Source organism: Gavialis gangeticus, unplaced genomic scaffold (genome assembly GCF_001723915.1).
Source record: "Gavialis gangeticus isolate Ggan-Ray unplaced genomic scaffold, GavGan_comp1, whole genome shotgun sequence".
NCBI classification, from domain to species: domain Eukaryota; kingdom Metazoa; phylum Chordata; order Crocodylia; family Gavialidae; genus Gavialis; species Gavialis gangeticus.
In genome coordinates this window covers 3462247-3477301 of record NW_017729029.1, presented here as the reverse complement: position 1 = coordinate 3477301, position 15055 = coordinate 3462247, and the positions used below count along the sequence as shown (strand labels likewise).

Below are 15055 nucleotides of genomic sequence, written 5' to 3'. Positions count from 1 at the left end.
CTTTAACACAAAAGGTTCAAGCCACAGCTTTGCAATAAGTTGAGCCTACTGCTGTCTGCTAAGGGCATGCATTGGAGTGCTCTAGAGCACTGGTTCTCAAACTTTTTATTTTCATGGACCACTTGAAAATTGGCGAGGGTCTCAGCGGACCACTTAATAAACTTTTTTGTTCTACAAATCAAAGCACAACTCAAGTTTTAATATCAATTGTCTTACCTTTCTAATGCAATGGGTGTGCCTGTTTTTTTGAGCAAAGTTCTGCGAAGTCAGGTGTAATGTTTGTCAGCTTAGCCTTAGGTCACCTTTCTGCGGACCACCCAAATGGTGGTCCACGGACCACAGTTTGAGAACCTCTGCTCTAGAGGAAAGGGATGTGTGGATTGCATCTTTCTGATGGCTGGAAATGAAAGTATGCTGAGGAGCTGCAGAGGCTTTTGACACAGTGGTGGGCGAGACGCACAGCTGGAGCATGCGGTGGATATTGATGGAGTGCCATGGGTAGGAATAAAAAGAAGCCAAGAGGAAAGAGGCTACAGTCTGTATTTTGATATCCTCTCAACTGCCTGCGTGCCTCCGGATCGCCCAGTTTGTGTACTGTGTCCTTAAAAGCCTGTCTTTCTGCAGAGAATTAGTCGTGGTTGCTTTTTGAAGTTCCCTTGCCCTAGGAGTGATGATTTTCTGCTGCTGCTGTGTAATGACTGTGCTCTTTGATCCCGCCTTGCAGCACGGAGCTAGTATTAACACAGCTAATTGAGTTCCAGTTATGGCCGCATAGGCTTTCTGCAGAACAGCAAGGTTAATGGAGTGATGGGCTGAAGGGCTCCCTGCATTCCCGGGGAAATGAGCACCAGCCAGGGTGAACTGATGGGTTGCATTCTCCTTCCCAGCCCACGTGCAGGGGAGCTCTTCAACATGACAGAGGAGAGTGGGGACTTTGTCGGGTCACTCACTACTGGGGAGGAGAGTGGCTCTTCCCCCTCCCCCCCTCCAGCTTATCACCCACACAGATTGCGAGCGAGCTATTTCCATCCAAGCTAAGTGCTCCTTAGAAGCTTGTTCAGTGCCAATTTAAGAGAAACAAATGCACCCATAACTCAGAGGATTTATAGTGAACTGTACAAATGGGTTAATGAGGCTGCACAAGTGTGTGTTGGCCAGAGTCCTCCTTGGGTAGAGAGCTGCCCTTTTTACTGAGCTCTCTAAGGATCACCTTACAGCCAAGGCATAAAGCTGTGGCACTGCAGCTCTCCAGTATTGGACGCGTTTGCCCTTTTGTGTGTGCACTCGTGTAATCTGCCTCTGGACCACCCCCCTGGCTGCAGGTACAGGTACCAGATCATATTGCTGTAAGGTATTATAAGGGTGACAACAGAAGGTGGTATAGTCTAATGCGCTGCTTCTGCTCCCCCTGGTATCCAGCATTCGTTTTCTAGCCCAGGGAGTCCCAACCTGTGGTACAGGAATCTGATGGCCCCTAAGTTCACAACAATTGAAGTAGGTGGGTCAGGAGCTACTGGGGATGTGTGTGCCTTGTACAGTGTCCAGCCTGTTGCAAATCACAGGCTTGCTACCCTTCCCATGGGCACTGGATCTGCACCAATATAAATCTCATCGCCATCAAGTAGTTCTTGACATTTCATGTAAAACTCCCCCTCCTAATTGTGTCCCATTTTGGGTACTAAAATTGTTTCTGATCCTCCCTTAGCTTGCCCTCCCTTCAGGTATTTACAGACTCTCTCCCTTGGTTGTCAGTCCGCCAAGCCGGACAGATTTAGCACTTGTTATCTTTACACACAAATCGGCCTCTCCAGCCCTCTAATAATTCTGATTGTTCTCTGAACTCCCTCCAGGTTGTTGCTATCTAATAATGACGTAGCCGGACTGGAGCCCAGTACTGCAGCTGCAGTGTCCAAGGGGAGTGTCAGCGGTGGCTGGTCTGTGTGCCTCTCCCTCTATGCAAGCTTTTAACTGTAAAGCGCACAAAGAGCAGTAGTTAGCCAAACTGGGGAGCTGGCACTGTCCCCTCGCGAGTCCCCTTAATAGCAGATCTTTTATTCACAGTCACAGATGTGTTCTGCTACCTCACTGGAGAGATTTACACCCAGTTAAAACTCAATAAGTGCTTTCCTCCTCTCCTAGTCCCAGCAGGACTCCCAAATGACTCTGGCAGAGCATCAGGTGGAGAATTATGTGGCACTTTATTCTGACATATAACTGCTCAGGGTCACCGCGGAGCTTTTGCAAATAACCTTTCCCTTCCATTCATGTTGCCTCTCTTTTTGGTGGTTTTCTTTCTTTATAGACAAATAAAGGTTTTGCATGGTCCCCTGCTCCCAGCACTGCCAAAAAGTGAATGGAACGACGGTGGTACGCTTGAGGCAGACTCTTCCGGGGGAAGGTTACAGAGACTCTTCAAGGCCTCCTCATTCAAAATCCCATGCCCGCATTCAAAATCTGCACCAGGTCCCAGTGCCATTGGCCTTCTCGGTGGCAGAAATATTATGCAGTGCACAGCTTGCCTATAAAATCCTGAAGCTTGAGTTAAGGAACAAGGACAACCCTAGAATGCACCACATAATGCAGCAGAATTAATATGGTCTGAGGGCCCCATCATTTAGTGCTCCGACTTGTCGGCATGTTTCACAGTTGTACTGTTGAACGAACAGGAGCTTTTGCATTTAATTACCTTGTTTTATAAGAGGAGAGGAAATATTTTTGGTGAGTTGATGCACGCCACTTCCACCGGTGCATTCAGGATTGCTTCAAAGCATATCTAAACTAACTCTTCTGAGAACTGAGCTGTTGTGACTTCACAGAGAGGTGGTTTTCTGGCTTGCCTGGATTCCCAGTGATGTATAGCAGGGTGTCAAACATGTGAGCTACGGAGCCATGTCATCTGGCCCCAGAGTGCTCCTAAAGGGACCAGGAAACCTGGGTGGGACCAGGACCTGCCACCAAAATTCAGGGTACTTCCTTGGGAACATGTATCATCAGTGGGAAGTGAGTGACTGTTGCATTGACCTCCATGGCTCCCTAGACACTATCTGTCTTGCTGCCAGAGGTGAGTTCAAATCCAGCCAAGAGTGGGTGGGGCAGCAAACCAGTCTGACATCCCTGGTGTAAAGCAAGTGATCTGGTTTTTCTGTTATCTTAGCCTAGCTATTATCATTGGCTTGGGGGCATTGGGAGACCCTCCCTAAGTAAGAGAGATGCTGTGTTATGTTGGGAAGCCCTGGGAGCCATGGGGTTGGGCTGCTGCAGTGAATCTATCTAGAATTCATTGCTTTTTGAGAAAACACAACACTATAAGCCCAAATGTAACATCTGGACAGCAGCAACATTCAGTCCCTAAGTCAGATGAGAGCTGGCACCTCTTCTGCTTCCAGGCATATAGGAAGACACAGGACACGATGCAGTGCAGTTGTGGTTTTGAGAGCATTCAGCTATTTCGCTACTTGTGCTTCCCCAAACTCAGCTCTGTCCTGCTACCAGGGCTTTCTCTGGCCATTCAGGGGGCAGTCTGTCCTAGCACTCCACTGAAAGACAGGCTGTTTTAATTGATTGCATGAGAGGAGCTGGCAGGACAGCCAGAAAGGATGCAGCAGCTCCCTGCCCAGGTGGGCAACATGGGGGACTCCCTTCACCACCACAACCCTTTTGTCAAAGAGGAAAGACATGGCAAAGGGGCAAACGCAGCAAGGCCCAGCCTGCTTCTAGGAGTACAGTGCTCAAAAGCTGAGGTTGGGACCCAGAACTGCTCTGTATCCTAGCACCTCTGCCTGCCTTCTGCGGCCAGCTCCTCACACCCAGGCACTGCTATCGTTTGCCTCCTCACTATGTGTAGTGTCACAGTCTTTGGGCTCTTTGTGCTTAGGTCTTAAAATAAGCACTTTTTTTTTTTTTTAAAGCAGAGCGCAGTCATGATCGTGTGTGTTGCAGGCACCTCCCCTCCCTGCCTGCATTCGGATACCCCACAGCTTCCCAGAGGGAGGCCTGGCTTCTGAATGCCAAAGTCCCTGGCAAGCACTGCTGCAATAAATGCTTCCTTTGTATCGGCCAACAACTGGGTTTGCCTTGCTCTCCCCCTTTGCCTGAGCTACAGCAGCCCCTCCTCTTTTCTCCTCTTCCCCAGGACAGCTGGAGCCCGTAGAGGTAATAGCCCCTCCGCTGGGACTCTGGCTTCTATTCCTCCCGCTCTCTTCTGAGCCTCTGGCTGGAAGGACTGGAGCTGGGTGGGGGGCAAGTTGGGCATATACACCTCAGCAGCCATGACTGTTGCTGAGCATCTTAGTTGGGGTTTGCTCTGCTTGAGAGTGGATCTAGGAGTTTGAAAAGGGGGTGTGACAGGGCTTACTGACGCAGGTTGGGGGGTGAGACTGGCAGTGGAGAGTTCACTGCACATGCACTACAGTCGAAGGGAAGTACAACCATATTACCACACCTCCTTTGTGATCTGCCTCTGGGTCTGCTTTCCTGTTCACCCTGCCAGGTGAAGCCATAACACAAAAGTTTGCTTATTGCTTCCAGCTGTTCCTGGAGGGAGAGACAGTGAAGCCTGAGAGCTTCCTGATAGCAAGCAGAAGGTGCATTTGAGACAAACTTGCTACCCCCATCAGTGTCCTTGTCCTGAAATACTGACAGCAAGACTCTTGTGCCAGCTCCTCGTGTACCATTTGGGCATTCAGCTGCCCCTCTAGCTGCCCTCAGATGTAGAGCTTTCCAAACGTGGCTTAGCTTGAAGTACCCCAGTCTTGTTTCCAATATCCCTCATTATTCCATCATTACTCTAATGGACTGAGTTTCAGTAGGTAGTGGCTTCATAACACTTGCCATCCAGACACTAGGTGCTACTAAGCTGTCTTCAGATGTGCCCTAAGCAAGACTGGTATTGGATGTTAGAGGTTATTTCTGATGTCTCTCTTCCAGTGCCACGCAATGGTATTAAGTAATATAAAGCACTTCCATTCCTGGCTAGATGAAATAAATGTATTAGTTCAAGTGCTGGAATATTTGGGCCTTGGTCTTCAGAGGGTGGTGGCTAGAGCAGTAACTCTAAAGGGGCTTCCCATCATGGACTTACCCATGCCAGTTTTTCCACAGCCCACTGTGTCTTGCTCATCCAGATGGCATCCTCAGGGAGAGGCCCCTGCATGAAACGGGGCATGTGAGATTCTCTTGGTCAGCAAAGACCTGTAGTGATTTTGTCATGCACAAGCCAAGAGAGCATTCGATTGGCTGTCAGGAATCTGTGGTTTTAAATTGTTCCTTTGTGGAGCCCTGTGATTATAGAGGACTCATTTTTTGTAACACTGGGACCTGGTGCAGATTTTGAATGTGGGCATGGGCAGTGCTGAGGCAGGGTGTTTGATTTGTGAAAGTCTTTTGTAGGCAGCACTGGTAGAAGCATCACCTATAATACTGGAATTTTTATGTGTCCCAGATAAATCTCTCATTCTTCATTGGATGGGGGAATCATCTAACCTACAGGCTGGGTCTCTTTGTCTGGTTGTTGAGAAGAGGATGTACTCCCTACTCCGCAGCTTCTGTGGTGAAGCTTGGTAGCCCAGCATCTGTTTCTGCTTGGTTTACTATAGTGAGCTCTTTTTTACCAGTTGTAAGAAGGGGTTTTTGGGTAGAGAGGATAGGGTCCAAAGGGCAACTGTCAGGTGCTGTAGTCGCAATAGAGAGGAGAGTGGGCGGGTTGTCTGGGAATCTGTCTGCATGTAGTACATCCATGTTGTCTGCCTGGGACAATGGGAGTGCAGAATGTAAACTCGGGCCTGGCTTGTAGCCACCCACTTCATTCTGAAGCCAGTGCCAGCTCAGCACCAGCCTCCCACTGTATATGCGGAGGGGGTGGCGGTTGGTGTGTGATTAGATATTATTAAGTTTGGACACTTAAATCTAGGAATTAGGGCTGCCAACAGGAGTCTTTAAATGCCAAGAGTTAGCATGTAGGAACTACCCAGTCCTGTGGCATCCCTGCTCTGTGCTTGTTCCCGGCAGCTCCTCCCACAGCCATCTCATCCTTCCAGGGCTGTTTCTGTCTTCACCACAAGATGCAGACTGCATTACAGCTTTTACTTGGGAGGAGAAGGTGATGAGGGTCCATCACCCATTTGGTGGGGAGGAACAGAGAGGGAAAGAAGCTGGTGGCTCTTGCACTGGAAATGAATGTGGACCTCTCAAGCTAGGGTTCATGAAACTCTAGCATTTCATGTACTGCAGTAATATGGGGATGGGACAGGGCTGGACTGGCTTCACTACATTTCTGTGGCTTTAGGGCCCCCTTTTCAGTGCAGCTGCCTCTCTAGATTGAAAGGTTGTTCATAATCTCACTGGCAGAGTGACAGCTCGGCGCTCTAATCCCCCGCCCGCCGATCCCTGTGCAAACCTCCCTCCACTTGCTCTGGCAGACGACTGAACAAATGTTTCTGATCTGATGGGAAGGGCTTTGGTGTGATGTGTGTGCACCATGTAAGGTAGGGGAGGGGAGAGCCAAACATCAGATGCATCAGGCTGTCTCTCTTCCCTGCCACCCATCAGTGAAATGGCCCTAACTAGCGGGTGCGTGGCCTGAGGCAGCACATGGAGGGGAGCTAGCACTGGAGCAAAGAGATTCATCTACAGGGTGGAGGCTGCAGTTCAGCTCTGCTTTTCAAACCACACAGCCTTGCTTGTGTGCAACTCTGCACACATGAATGGCTCTGCTTTGTGACCTGGAAACATCCAAGAGCCAACCAGGGCTTGGGGGGAGGGAGACAAGTGCTCTGGCTCATAGGAACTGGAGGTTGGGGTGAGGGTGGGCTGGAAGAAGCTGTTTAGTCCTCAAGCCTGAGATTAGCAGAAGTTTAGTACTTAAGAGTTGGTCCCCAGGTAATAGTAATGGCATGAATGGTTCTGTGAGGCCTGGAGTAAGAGCAGCAGCTAGAGCAGAGACCCTAGGGTAGATGTATCTAAAATCCTGCATATCTTGTGCATAGGTTGTACATGAAAGTCCGTGGTGTCTAACTGCATCTGAGAGACTGAGGTTTAGTTTTCACTGCTGCCTCCTTCCTCCCACAAACCTTTCTCCTGACTGAACTGAAAATACAGTGTAACTAGCCCAGTGGAAAGACTAGTGATTCTTCTTGCAGTCAGGTTGATAATCCACAGGCTTCTCAGTGCAGATGCGGGCTAAATCATTCACCTGCTTGCTTGTCCTCTACTGCCTTCCCATAATTCTTCTCCATATCCTGAATAACAAAAGATTTCTTACAATTCACTGGGAAGGGATTAGAGCAGCACGAGCTCTTGGTGAGATGCTTGGCACAGTGCTTCTCCAGCAAACAGGGCATAATTTGAGCAGGACTTTGCAGTGCAGATGCTCATGTCCCTTGTGTTTGCTACCTGGGTTAAGTCTGCAGTGAAGACAATGCCTTTGGAACGGACGTTCTCCTGCTTGAGGATATGTGAGGAGACAGGATATAGGAGATGGGGGGCATATGGGAGGGTGTGGTACGCAAATGGGATGAAGCACGATTAAGTGGAGCAGGGTAGGCAGGGGGAACCTTCATTGCTGGGATGGGATCATCTGTGCTAATCCGTACACAGCAAAGCATTTTGGGTCGCTTTCCTTCTGGGTATTGGTGTTTATTTTGGAGCAGATCATCTCACTGCCTGGGCCTTGACTCACTGGCAGTCTTCTAGAGATGTCCAGGCTTTTCTGGTCTGTGGAGAGAATCTTTCCGTTCTTTGAGAGGGGGCGAAATTCCAGCCCCGTCTCTCCTAGTCCCTGCATGGACACTGGAACCATGTCCCAAATTCTTGAGGGTTTTCTGTGAGGTTTGTGTCCTGACCCCCGCCTCCCCCCACCTTTCTCTTTTCCCTTGACACATCCACTATTCAGAGCCACCAGGGGAGGGGGAGGACTCAGTGAGGCAGGCAGTAGGGTTGCTGTGGTGCAGCTGTTCCATCCATTAGCCATGAGATCAATTGAAGCTTAGTGTTGGGGAACCTACTTCTTGCTCCTTAGTATCTGGCTAGATAATGGGCTCTTTTCTTGGAGTATAATTACCCGCAGGCTCCACTTCACAAGCTGCAAGGCCACTTGTGGCTGAAGGACCTAATGTTCCTATACTTGGAGCTTCTCTTAACCTTTCAGAGGTGGGGGCTCATCAGATCTTACTCTGCCCAGAAAAAAAATCACCTTCGCAGAAAGGAAAGGTTCAGAGAAATGTTGTTACTGAAAGCAGAGGCTGTAACCAAAGACAGTGAGGTAAAATATGAGCTCCTGAATCTCAGACGTTTTTGGAGACATGGGAGAGATTACAGGGCCAGAGTCCATGCTGTATCCTTGCAACGTTTGGCTGCACCTACCATCAGGCTGCTGTCTGCAGATGGGAGAGTAATTTAGACTAATAAAAGTGACTTGGATTTGCTACAGTCTCAGCACATTGATTGCACGTTGGGGCCCGGAGCATAACTGAGACCTTCTAAAGGGAATCTGGGATATCTAATTCCATCCAAGGCTGACCATTTAAGAGACCTCCACATTTATCTGCTGCCAGTTACTTCTTCCAAACCTTCAGATCTGCCAAAACCAAATTCTTTCAAATGTTTTTTTAAAGCTGTATCTCAGCAGGAGAGGCAGGGCATAGCCAGCTTGATGTGCCACTGAGGTAGGCCAGGGAAAGGCCTGCATGGGCCCATTCCTGCTATTAGAAGCCAAAAGAGAGGGAAAATATTGAGCATTTGGATCCTCCTTGCCTCCAGTCAGTACATTAATACCCCCAGCATAAACCAAGTGGTGGGCTTTAGCTATTTCTCTGCTTAAGGAACATATGCAAGCTCTGCCAATGAACGCCTGCTCTACTCACAATTCTGTACTAGCCAGGTATTTCTACTAAATGGATTAGCAGTTCTGCAGGTAACAGCATTGAGTTTCTAGTTTCCTTTCCAGGTCTGAGGGTTTACATTCCATTAATATGGAAGTCTCCAACAGCTCCAAAGGCCTAGCGCAGGACTCCCCTTGACCCCAAGCATAGGGGTTTCAATAGAAGATGCTTCTATTCTCTTAGTCCTGCAGATAAAAGAATAAATTCCCAGGGAATTGATGAGGCTTTCAGGCAATGCTCGAAGGGTGAGGTCCTGCCAGGCTTGGCTTGCTCAGACTTTGCCATTGCTAATTATGGAGCTCTGCCAGCTGGAGCAGAGAATATGGCAATGTGTGGTACTAATTCACCATCAGCTTCAGAGTAGATAGGCTGTTTTGGTTTGAGCTTGGGCACTACCACTGTTACGGTAGAAAGGGGTGGTGGGGATGTTCATCATGCCAGGGCCATCCAAAATTATGACGCTGCTAAGGAAGAATATTTTTTGATTTTTGATTTACAAGATTAATATCTTGTAATATGTCCATATTTTTGATTTACAAGATTAATATAATGTAATATGTCCATCAAAGTAGGGCCAGCTGCCATATCCAGGTGGGCTGTAGTCTGCGCTTGATCTCCTTCCATGGGATTCTTGTAATGTTGGTGGGGGTGTGGTGGTCTTTTTACATGAAACCGCTTTAGAACTGTGCTCTTGGGCATTGCCATCTTCTTTTTCCTTCCGGAGCAGGTGCCTGCAGGCCGGAAACGGATTGGGGCCCTTGGGGGTGCACGTTTCAATCCTTAAGTTGTGTGGAGTCTTCCCACAATCGAGGGGCAGCTTGGGCTTTGTGGTTCAGATGATTACAAGGAGACCATATACTTCTGTTTCTGAGAACAAGTGACTGACTCCCCACAGCTCACTGAGACCACGGTGGTACAGGGGGCTTGTTGTAGATCTGCTCATCTTCCTGATGCTATGTGCCTTATTGGAGCTCCTGTTGCACCTGAGTGGAATAGAGCATGCTACTGTCTGTGGGTTATATCTTCTAACAGCCATAACCCAAATGGCAGCATAGTCAGTGGGACGAGACAATAATTCAGCATGAGAATAAGAGTAAATGTGCAGCTGGGGCTAAAATGGCAATAGTGATAGTTTAGAAAATTTGAAGATCAAGGACTTGGTTTGAATTTAAGTGAAGGTGGGTAGGAGGATGAAGAGGACCCCGTTTCTCTTCTTCTCACCCCAGAGCTGCTGCTTGTTCTGAGTGGAATTGTTTCTAGAAGACACATCTGTGAAGGGCTTGGGTTCATGGCCTGACTGAGAGCTGGGAATGATTGGCACGGTTCTCAAAGGGGAAATTTCCCCTGGTCTCTTCCCATCCAGTTGTTGACAGTGCTTTTAAAACTAATGGCCTGCGAACTATAGACATGTAAGGAAATATGACTTCACTCAGTGAAGTCTGTAAAAACTGGCCTGTGAAACTGCTGCCATGGGAGGGCCATGAAGTCATCCTGTGGCTGGCTAACTTTGATCACTACAACCTTTTGTAGTCACTTCATACAAAGGGCTTGTATACATGTGAAGGTTTCCAGCAATAGAGCTCTTGCACTTTGAATTCACACCCTACTTTAATCCCAGTTAACTTGTCCACGTAGGCCAACCATAGGGTAATAGATTTCCAACTTCAGAGCATCAGCAAATTTCAGTAAGCTTAGGAGCCAGTCCCTTCCTCAAGGCACCATAGTTAAACAACCGTGTCCATTTGTATAAGATCATCATTAGGAAAGAGACACTGCCCCTCCCCATACCTATCTAACAGAACAAATTAGGTTCATAACAGTAAAGGTTTTCTTGTTGTGTGATGGCTTTGTTCCAGTCGGCCATCTGTCACTTCTTGTCTCTTCCCCTTAATATAAGACTTGACTGGTTGTGCTACAGAGTAGTGGTAGGGATGGGGCTTTGCAGGTAACATGAAACTCCTCTTTGGTGAGTAGGGGATAGAAGTTAGCTCTGCTGCCCTGGCCAAATTCCATTTTACACATCGTCGTCTCCAGAAGGTTATTCACGAGGCTTCAGCATTCCTTACTGCAAACCCTGTCCTACATTGCTGGGTCCCTCCACGTGAGCAGGTTCTCTTGAGCATTTGTACTTCTGAAAGCAGTTTTGCTTTTTTCTGTAGGAGTGCTGTGTAGCTAACCAAATAAGGTAAGCTCCTGCTCTGTGAGCAAGGGGTTTGTGCTGCCTTCTCTCACCTACTCCACTGTTCCTCCCACTTTTCCCCCCACCAAAAAAAGTACAGGGTGAAGATTTCATTGCAGTACTGATGACTGTCTGAACCCAGAATAGAGCCCTGAAATGTAGGTTGCAAATTCACCTCTGACTGGTGGTTTGTGCAGAACTTAAATTAACTGCTCTGGGGCTGGGTGGATAGCGATTTGTCTCTTGCTGATGGGACATCTTCTGCTTGAATATTTAGGTTTTTGAAGAAGTGTTGAGTCCAAAAAGCGAGTAGATCCTCTGCCTGCAGTTCTGCCTTCTGACAGGGTTCTCATGCACTTCTGAAGCTCTTCAAAAGGTGCACCCAGAAGAAGAGGGTTCTGTGACTGATTTGGCACTGTATCCAAAGGGTAGCCAAGACAGTTGTCACAAACTCGTTCCGGTGCTGTGCATGGAAGGATCAGCCCTTCATAGCTTCAGGAGCTGGGATCTCTATGGAGTGGAGAGGTCAGAAGTGAGGAGGCAGCTAGACCCTTCAAGCAGGGTGGAGTTGAGTTCCCAGATACAATTAGATTAGTCTGGCTTTTGACTGCTTGTTTGGTCCCATAACCATAGTTGTAACTAGTGGCGATCTCGCTGGTTTTAGTCAGAAAGTGCCCCCAGCTCTGTCTGCCGGAGGGCTGGAAAGGCAAAGGTGGGAAGAACTAAGTCAAAGGAGTCTGGTCTAGGAGAGTACGTCCCACCCACAGCACACCACTCCTGGGAGGTCAAGATTATCCTGGGGCATCGCATTAAATTCAGAAAGACATAGCTGTTTGTCTCCCTCAGTAATTACATGGTGCTTGTTAGGCATGTATACAGTCTAACCAATCTCCTAACCGCATACGACCCCCAGTCCTGGCTACAGAGCAGGCGGGTTCATCAGAGCTATCCCCGGTCATGGGAGAGGGCTCACAGACATGTTGCTGTGTCATTTTCTGCTCAGCAACAGCAGGAGATGCGTGGCTCGCAATGCTCCCACAGGACCAGGACTAAAAACCGAGCGCTGCCCTCACCCCCTTTCTCCCCTCCCTCCCCCCCAAAGTGAGTTTAACTGACTTCTGCCCTGCAATTACAGCCATTCAAACCCACTGGGGCTCTGAGTTTACATTCTTTACTGAGGCACACTGTGTAATTATATATGTATAATGTGCTGCACATGCATAAGTGTTCCTATCGTATGCTCCAAGGAGTGGGGGGATTAGAATTTCTTGCTTCCGTTGACTTGGAGATGAAGCATTTGGGAGTGGGGGATGCATTTTCACCTTGCCAAATATGGTCTTTTTACAGTGGCTCCTGCATTGCTGTGTGCTGGGAAGCATCCACTCTTCCTGTGACTTTCCGTGGCAACAGTGTTGTAGTGCAGGAAGTAATTCCTTCCTGCGCTATGACTTACATCTTGCATGCAATGCAGAGCAAAACATAACCAGCATCACTGTGTTCTTGTTCATAAATACAGCTCCTGATGTTTTCCTTATTTTGTGCTATGGAGGGATGAAATGCAATTGTGGCCTCCTCACACTTTACAATATTTGGGAAGTTTGAAAACTTTGGGAAGTTTCTGTCCCCGTTTTACAAAAGGTTTAAATGATTTGCCCAAGGTCACACAGGAAAGCTGTGTTGGAGTCAGGGACTGAAACTGGTTCTCCTGCATCAAAGTGCAGTGCCATACGCATGTGAACATTTTTCCACAGTAGCATGTCCCCCACCCCCTTCCCTAAACAAGACGGCCTAGCAGCTTAGTGGCACAGAACCTGTGACCCTCAGATAAGCATTCTTAGTGCTGTCAGGCTTTGGTCTTTGGAATGCAAAGCTGAGACCAGTACAGTACTGGACACCATGGTGCATTATAAGGGCATGCATACACCCCCTGCTGTGCCCTTTCTCTGCTGCATGTGCTTGGAATAGTGCTGCAGAGATGGTCCAGCGGTCTCCTCCAGCCATACTAGAAAGAGCAGAGTGAGTTAGTCAGCTTCTGGACAAAGCAACACACATTCCAACATCTGAACTTAGTCACTGTTTCAGCTGCACCTCTTTGGAGTAATTGGAGTAATGTGGAAAGAAGTCCACAGGCCTCCCTCCCATCTGTAAGAAGGCTGTGGTCCATCCATCAACTGCCATGGCTTTTCTGAGTAGAAGCGCAGTCCCTTAAGTACTAGGCTAGTGCCCTAGGCTGCTCAGAAAGCCATTAACCAGTCCAAAGAGGGGGAGGGCGACAGGTTGGTGAAAAGAACATTTCATGTTTTGTCCTCATGGGGTTAACAAGCTCCCTATTAAGGGGAGACAGAAGGGGGGAGAGAATCTCTCAGTTTTATGGCTTGGAAAGTTCAGCCTCCAGAGCATTCCTCTCCTCTGGTGCCCCGGCTGCCTCTCTACAGCTTTTATCCCCATTGTGCCATGGCTGTGGAGTGGGAGCTTTGGCCTTTGTCAGGCTCTGCCTCTCTCTTTCCTTTGGAGTACAATCTAATTAGCAGCTCAGCAACCAGTTCAAGCATCGGGGTAACCATTTTAATGGGCTGGAGGTTTATAGTGAATAGAATTGGGAGGTGGAGCAGTCGGGATTTGGGGAAGACTGGAGAAGACCAGAGTGCAGTGTATTGAACAACATTTACCACGTGCGCAGGGGTGCAGAATGGGGAAGCCCACTGATATCCTGACCTCAAACTATGTGTGGGCAGGGGTGTGAGAACATGGGGAGAAACATGCACCCCAGGGAAGAAATGGAAGCACCCTTTGTGGGGCCCACATAATACTATCCCGTAGCTTAACTGTGTCCTGGAGGAGGTTTTCCTGATAATTTATGAAATTTTCTTCTGTTAAAGTCCTTCTGTTACTCAGCAATGCTTCTAAGCAAGATTCTGTGATAAGAATATTAGAAGCCTTCTGGTTTTCCTTGAGAGGCTCCTAAATGGGTACTCAGAAGTGACGAACCACAGAATGGAGGTCTACAGCACTGCATCCCTCCCCCATGCATAGCAAAGGAAACCCGGCTGAAGATGTACAAAGAAACCACCACAAAGGCCTCCACACACTTAGTGCTACATAAGACATCATCTTTAAATTGCTCCCCATTCCTATAGACTGGCTCAATACCAAACTGAGATCCCAGTAACTAAACCACTCTTCATGGGATGCTGCCTCCCAAGGCTATTCTAGGGGACCCCCTTTTGCCTTCTTGAAGACCCTTCCATGTTTCACAACTGCTTGTTAACAGAGTCATTTCTTTTTTCCTGCAGCCACTTCCAATGGGACTCTGGATGGCCTGGAGAACAGAGAAGGCGGGGTTTGCCAGACACGGTCCATGAAGATCGTCATGAAAGTAGGGCAGGGTGAGTCACTCAATGCTCAGCGGAGTTCCCCCATCAGATATCAAATCAGCATCGAAATGTGCTATGGTTACACAGCCTCTTTAAAATCCAACTCTGCTGAAGTGCACTGTTCAGTCCTCTATGGGAGCTTGACAGAGTGCTATTGTGAGAGCAGGGCCAAAGCTCACAAAGGAGTCTCGTTTAGGAACTGAGCTGGCAGGAAGGAAGGCTTTGTCTTTCCCCTGCATTGTGTCCCAGTTGTGATGCTTTGGGGGAGGAGGTGCTAATTTGCTGTCTTCATTCAAGGTCATTAACTTGATTGATTTTTATAATAAATACTGAGGTGCTTGCACACACTTAGCTCGTAAGGTGCTGTAAAACACAATCTGTGGTGGTGTAACTGCTGGGTGCCCCGAGTTTTGCTTCAGATATGCTCAAAGAGGGCAGTTCTGTGAAGTCCCCTTTCTTCCAGCTGTGATCGTGCTTCTTCCTCAAATGATTTAAATGCCATTTGGATCTGGAAGAGGCTTAAATCATGTGAGATTAACACCCAGTCATAGTTTAGGATTCTGAAGCATTCATGGGACTGGCCAGTCAGGCCCCCATGGAGGAGTGATGCTAGTTAATTATCAGGT

General features: G+C 48.2%; 1 protein-coding gene across 1 annotated transcript in view; it reads left to right on the top strand.

Moving 5' to 3' along the window:
• EFNB1 (ephrin B1) overlaps nucleotides 1-15055 on the top strand; it is a gene marked incomplete at its 5' end in the record, with an annotated part of 122299 nt that overhangs the window by 87982 nt on the left and 19262 nt on the right. Inside the window, one exon of the mRNA XM_019520997.1 lies at nucleotides 14349-14441. Within this exon, the coding sequence (XP_019376542.1) occupies nucleotides 14349-14441 (93 nt within the window). The remainder of the gene's footprint in view (nucleotides 1-14348; nucleotides 14442-15055) is intronic.